Below are 5,614 nucleotides of genomic sequence, written 5' to 3' on the forward strand. Positions count from 1 at the left end.
CTTCACTCTTCACTCAAGTGAATCAACCAACCTTGGTTGCAAGATGATTCTGGTGCACAATTGATAATCAAAGAAGAAAGGAAAAAATGAATTGGGGAAGAAAAGGAATTTAAGGTTTTTAACAAAAAAGGGGAAGAAGAAGAGTTATGAATTCTGCAAAGAAACTTCTGCTCTTTAGTTCGCAATCTGCAATATTATTCACACATCTCTATGCAACTGCAGTAAAAACAATGACAGAGTACCTCCCTATTTATAGGATGGAATTGCTTGCACGCCAAGCATTCTCCAACTAACCTAACTAACTCATCTAAAACAAACAAATAAAGTTAAATCAAAATTATGTCGAGATACACTTCTTCGATATTTCGACAACTCCTTCTTTCTGTCGACAACATGCTTCGACACAAGGAATTACATTCTCAACACCATGTTGTGTTGGAATTTATTTTTGTCTAAGGGTAAACAAAATATTAAATTGGAGAAGTTGACCGAAAGACATAATTAATTTCTCTGAGTTAAAGACATTTCTTCATTTGTCATATGGATTTTCATATACTTAAATAACAATTCAAAAATAATATATATATATATATATATATATATATATAGATATATATATATATATATATATATATATATATATATATATATATATATATATATATATATATATATATATATATATATATATATATATATATATATATATATATATATATGAAGGTAAGATATTTTGGAATTTTAAATAATTTTTTTTTCAACATAATCTGTATCTCAATTACTTTTCCATAATAACATTAATTTTAAAAAAATTAAACTAATCATGTTTTAAATTAAAAAAATCACTGACAAGAGGAGTAACCACTTTGAATAGCGCATGCATACATTTGTTGTACACTAGCGCCAACATGCATAACAAATGGGTATAGTACATGCCACTGCAGGTGACACATGCATGTATCCTCTAGAAGCATACGCGACATAGTCGCTACTGACTACTGGATTGTCTTGTAATTTTTTTTATTATCTTAAAAACAAAATAATAATAAATAAAATATTTTTAAAAAAATATAATATTATTACATCAAATAGAATTACATAACGATTGAATATCAATTTAATGACCCGCTCGATCGTAACGTCCAGTGGTTCCACACTCTGGCGCATTCCTTGCTTTCGAGGTCTTCCACGATTTTTGTGAGATGTTTGAGATCTCCTAGTATTCGTCTGAGTAAAAGATGGTTGATACGAGGTTCCTGGAATATTAGTGTCATCTAACAAATCTTCGATCATATCTCTCAAGCAGTCTGCGCTGCTGTAATTGAGTTCGATACTCATGTTGTCATAGTTTGGTCGTGTTAGTTGAATTACTTGTTGACGAGTTGATTGAGGTTAGTTGAATTGGGACATTGGATTGTTTTGAAAACGAAAGAATGATTCTTGTGGTATTCGAAAGGTATGTGGTGGTTAAGTGGTGTTGGAAATCTTAAAATAAAATGTATTTAATTTTTTTTATCAAAATATTGATTAAAAAAAAAAAGTAAGATAGCAATAAGGTGGGAATGGTTACACCAAGTAAAAAGAGTTTGTAGGGTCCGGGTTTAGGAGGAGGGCCCCTAAGCGCATAGGTCTCCAAACTACTGACACACGAAGAAAGGACGGGTCATGTGGATGTTTTGATCAGTGAGTCATTTATATAGTAGTAGTAATTCTGACTCTTTTTATTGCCATCGATGTTTTCACCTTTTTGTATTCCTATTCATGTTTATTTAAATACTACAGTGTGACATGCATGAAATAGTACCAGTCTAGTTTCAAATTTTAGCTCTATAACTGACACATAGCTATAGGTTTTTACTGTACAAAAATTACATTACTGTAATCCCAGGTTAATGTCACGTAAAAATATTTGATTAGTACATACATGGTTGTTACATTACTGTATAGTAACAAACAACCAAACACCACGAGTTTACATATGTTGCTAGTGACTAACCCTACTTAGTGGTCCCAATTGTTGTAAATAAGCAGTGTGTAATGTGTTTTTTTGAATAATCGCGAACATGATGTGACGAATCAAACCGCCAATAATTAATATAATAAAAATTAAATAGAGTTGGTGTGCAATGTGCATGGGTTCTGCATATATATAGCAGTTTGTTCGGTTATTATCATCACAAAGATCAACTTGATCGGTGATCCATATTTAATTGCTCACATAATTATTATAAAATAATTGAAATGATTAATGATTAATTAAACGTGGAGGCGTTGACCAGTTTACATAATTAGGTAAAAACCTGTTTAATTAAAGTAGTTAATTATTTTCACAACAGTATTAACAAAACCAAGAAGAAATATATATATAAATAGAAACAGCCAGGTAGAGAGAAAGAGAAGGATAGATAGAACAGACTCTCTCTCTCGAGGCTTTTAATTGTTGAGATCTTTTTGCTTTTCTCAAAAAGCCAAAACAAACAAAACTTATCTTTCTCATATCTTCCTCTTATCAAGGATAAAAGTGTAGCAACTTTTGGTGAGTGAAAATGGGTACTGGATGGAGGAGAGCCTTTTGTACACGAGACCCTGAATCTACTATATCAGATAACAAGAAGAACCGAAGCCCAAGCCCAAGCCCGAGAAGCTGTGCTCGGTTGAGTTTTCTTTCCGGAGGCACTCCACGGTTGAATCAATCTCAACCAGCTTCAAGTCCAAGTCTGCGATGTCGTACAATAACTGAAGCAGCTTCTCAAACAAATGATAGCCCCAGATTTCAAAGCAAAACCAACATTCCAAGGGCAACTAAATCTCCTAAAGCAAACTCAGTATCGAATCCAAATTCTCCTCGCTCACCTTTGAAGTTATCTCTCTTCAAAAACAGCTTCAAATTCAGGGTATAGATAATACTTTTCATTCATATTCTTTTTTTATTTAAAATTTGATGAGATCCAATTCCAAACAATGAATGATATTGATTTTTGATTTGATTTTTTGAAATCAGAGTAGCTGCGGAATCTGTTTGAATAGTGTGAAAACGGGACAGGGAATGGCGATTTACACGGCAGAATGTGCACATGCTTTTCATTTCCCGTGCATCGCAGCACATGTGCGCAACCATGCTACTCTCGTTTGCCCCGTCTGTAACGCCACATGGAAAGACGTTCCGCTGCTAGCGGCGCACAAGAATCTCGCTGCTCCACAGTCTCATACAACCGATGATAATTCCAATGCACGTGATTCAAAACAAACGGAAAATCCTTCTCCGGTTTTCAGAACCAAGAACTTGAATCAGTCTCAGCAACAACAACAACTTCAACCACCAAAGCTATCTGAATCAACGAGATCTTACGACGATGATGAGCCTCTCCTTTCTGCTAACGCCGGTGGTGGAAGGATTATCACTATTCCTGAAGTTGATGAAAACGAAGAAGACGAAGAGGATGACAACGGTGAGTTTCAAGGATTTTTCGTTAACACGAAATCTACTTCGTCTAACAAATCTTACTCAGACGATATACAATCCGCTGACGGAGATTCAAGAACTGTTCAGGTGAAGTTAATGCCAGAGTGTGCAGTCGTATCAGTTTCCCGAACACACGAAACATACGCTTTGGTTTTAAAAGTGAAAGCACCACCGCCGCTCCGCGGCGGAAGCAGCACTCTGGATCCCTCACGGCGAGCGCCGATAGATCTCGTTACGGTGCTAGATGTTGGTGGAAGCATGAGCAGTGCAAAGCTTCACATGCTAAAGCGCGCGATGCGTTTGGTTATTTCCTCTCTAGGACCAGCTGATAGGCTTTCGATTGTGGCTTTTTCCGCTATTTCCAAACGACTCTTACCATTGAGAAGAATGACGGCTCAAGGTCAGCGTATGGCCCGGCGCATCATCGACCGGCTTGTCACCGGTGAAGGAAACAGTTTGGGTGAGGCTTTGAGGAAAGCAACAAGAGTATTGGAAGATCGTAGAGAAAGAAACCCGGTTGCTAGCGTCATGCTATTATCCGACGGTCAAGATGAAAAGGTTCATAACAGTAACAAACAAAATCAACGGAAGACATGGAGCCACGCATCTTCGACCCGGTTCGCTCACATTGAAATACCGGTTCACGCATTTGGGTTTGGTAGTAAAACCGGTTACAGCCACGAACCGGGGGAGGATGCTTTTGCCAAATGTATCGGTGGGCTTTTGAGTGTTGTAGTTCAGGACTTGAGAATTCAATTGGGCTTTCAGTCTGATTCAGCACGGGCCGAAATTAGTGCTATCTATTCCTGCAGCGGAAGGCCGACGCTACTGAGCTTAGGAGCCGTACGGCTCGGCGATTTATACGCTGAAGAAGAAAGAGAGCTATTGGTTGAGATGAGAGTTCCAGCTTCAGTTTTGGGTGCGGGGACCCACCATATGATGACGGTACGGTGTCTTTATAAGGACCCCGCAAGTCAAGAGATAGTATACGGTAGAGAACAGGGACTTACAGTGCAGCTACATCAGAACCAGTCTCAGACGGTACTACGATCATCACAAACCAGGATCGAAAGGCTGAGGAACCTGTTCATAACTACGCGAGCCATAGCTGAGTCAAGGAGGCTTCTAGATCATAACAGTGACTACACCAGCGCTCATCATTTACTATCTTCGGCTCGTGCGCTTTTGATTCAATCTGGCTCGGTTTCGGCTGAACAGTACGTGCGCGGCTTGGAAGCGGAGCTTGCAGAGCTTCATTGGAGGAGACAGCAAGAACAGGTTCATGTTGAGGCTCAGCAGCAACAAGTGATGCAAAGAAGAAGAGGAGTTGAGAGAGATATGAATAATAATATGGTGGATGAAAATGGTGAGCCGCTTACACCTACATCGGCTTGGAGAGCGGCTGAGATGCTGGCTAAGATGGCTATGGTCAAGAAGTCTTTGAATAAAGTCAGCGATTTACACGGCTTCGAAAATGCTAGGTTTTAATTTTTTTTTTTTTTGGTTTAACAAATTTATTTTCTTTCTTTAATTTTGAAAATTATGTAAATTTGAGGGGAAGAAAACAATTGGGAATGGAAATGGAGACAAAGTGGTAGCAAACGGCGCGGCCCTTTGTGCATAAGAAGATGGGAGTGTATGGCCCACTTTAAAATGGGAGAATTTGATTGGTTGTTGATCATATCTTTTTGTCTTCTCTTTTATATATATTGTTATCAATTTTAATTATTTCCTTTTGAAGATCATAGTCCATGAGATTCTGATATACACAAAATCCTTTACAACTCAAAACCTACGTTGACATGGGGATTTTGTTTTTGTTTTTATAGCTGTTTTTCTTCTCCTTTTTAAATATGATTTTCCTTTTATGTCAATTTCTTGAGGATTTTGGCTGTGGTTTTATGTAGTGGATAATATGTGTGGGCTAATAATTAAGGTGTGGAATAAGGATGGGTTTAACATGATCTTTTGGATGAAATACAATACATGATAGAGCCCAATGATGAATGAATGATTGCATTCTCCATGGCAACTTGATGCTTTTTCTTTTGGAGTAGTAGTATCTTTTTTTGGAAATACCTTACCTTAACAATGTGGAAGGGACCCCAAAATGTTAGAATGCCCTAAAAATCTAGATCTCAGTGATCATGA

The 5,614-nt window shown here is 37.5% G+C and overlaps 1 protein-coding gene across 1 annotated transcript; it reads left to right on the forward strand.

Moving 5' to 3' along the window:
- The first annotated feature begins 2,371 nt into the window (after positions 1 to 2,371).
- Positions 2,372 to 5,203, forward strand: LOC127083830 (E3 ubiquitin-protein ligase WAV3). Its single transcript, XM_051024167.1, has 2 exons — positions 2,372 to 2,894; positions 3,002 to 5,203. Exons 1-2 carry the CDS (start codon positions 2,547 to 2,549, stop codon positions 4,949 to 4,951), a joined length of 2,298 nt encoding a protein of 765 aa, XP_050880124.1. The 5' UTR covers positions 2,372 to 2,546; the 3' UTR covers positions 4,952 to 5,203.
- The last annotated feature ends 411 nt before the right edge of the window (positions 5,204 to 5,614 follow it).

This window comes from Lathyrus oleraceus, chromosome 5 (assembly GCF_024323335.1).
Source record: "Lathyrus oleraceus cultivar Zhongwan6 chromosome 5, CAAS_Psat_ZW6_1.0, whole genome shotgun sequence".
Classification (NCBI taxonomy): domain Eukaryota; kingdom Viridiplantae; phylum Streptophyta; class Magnoliopsida; order Fabales; family Fabaceae; genus Lathyrus; species Lathyrus oleraceus.

What these genes read in the sequence shown, in the direction of transcription:
- LOC127083830 (XM_051024167.1), top strand. Translation starts at nt 2,547, where the DNA reads ATGGGTACTGGATGGAGGAGAGCCTTTTGTACACGAGACCCTGAATCT. An exon ending in AAAACAGCTTCAAATTCAGG is followed by an intron (nt 2,895 to 3,001) that starts GTATAGATAATA and finishes TTTTGAAATCAG; the next exon opens with AGTAGCTGCGGAATCTGTTT.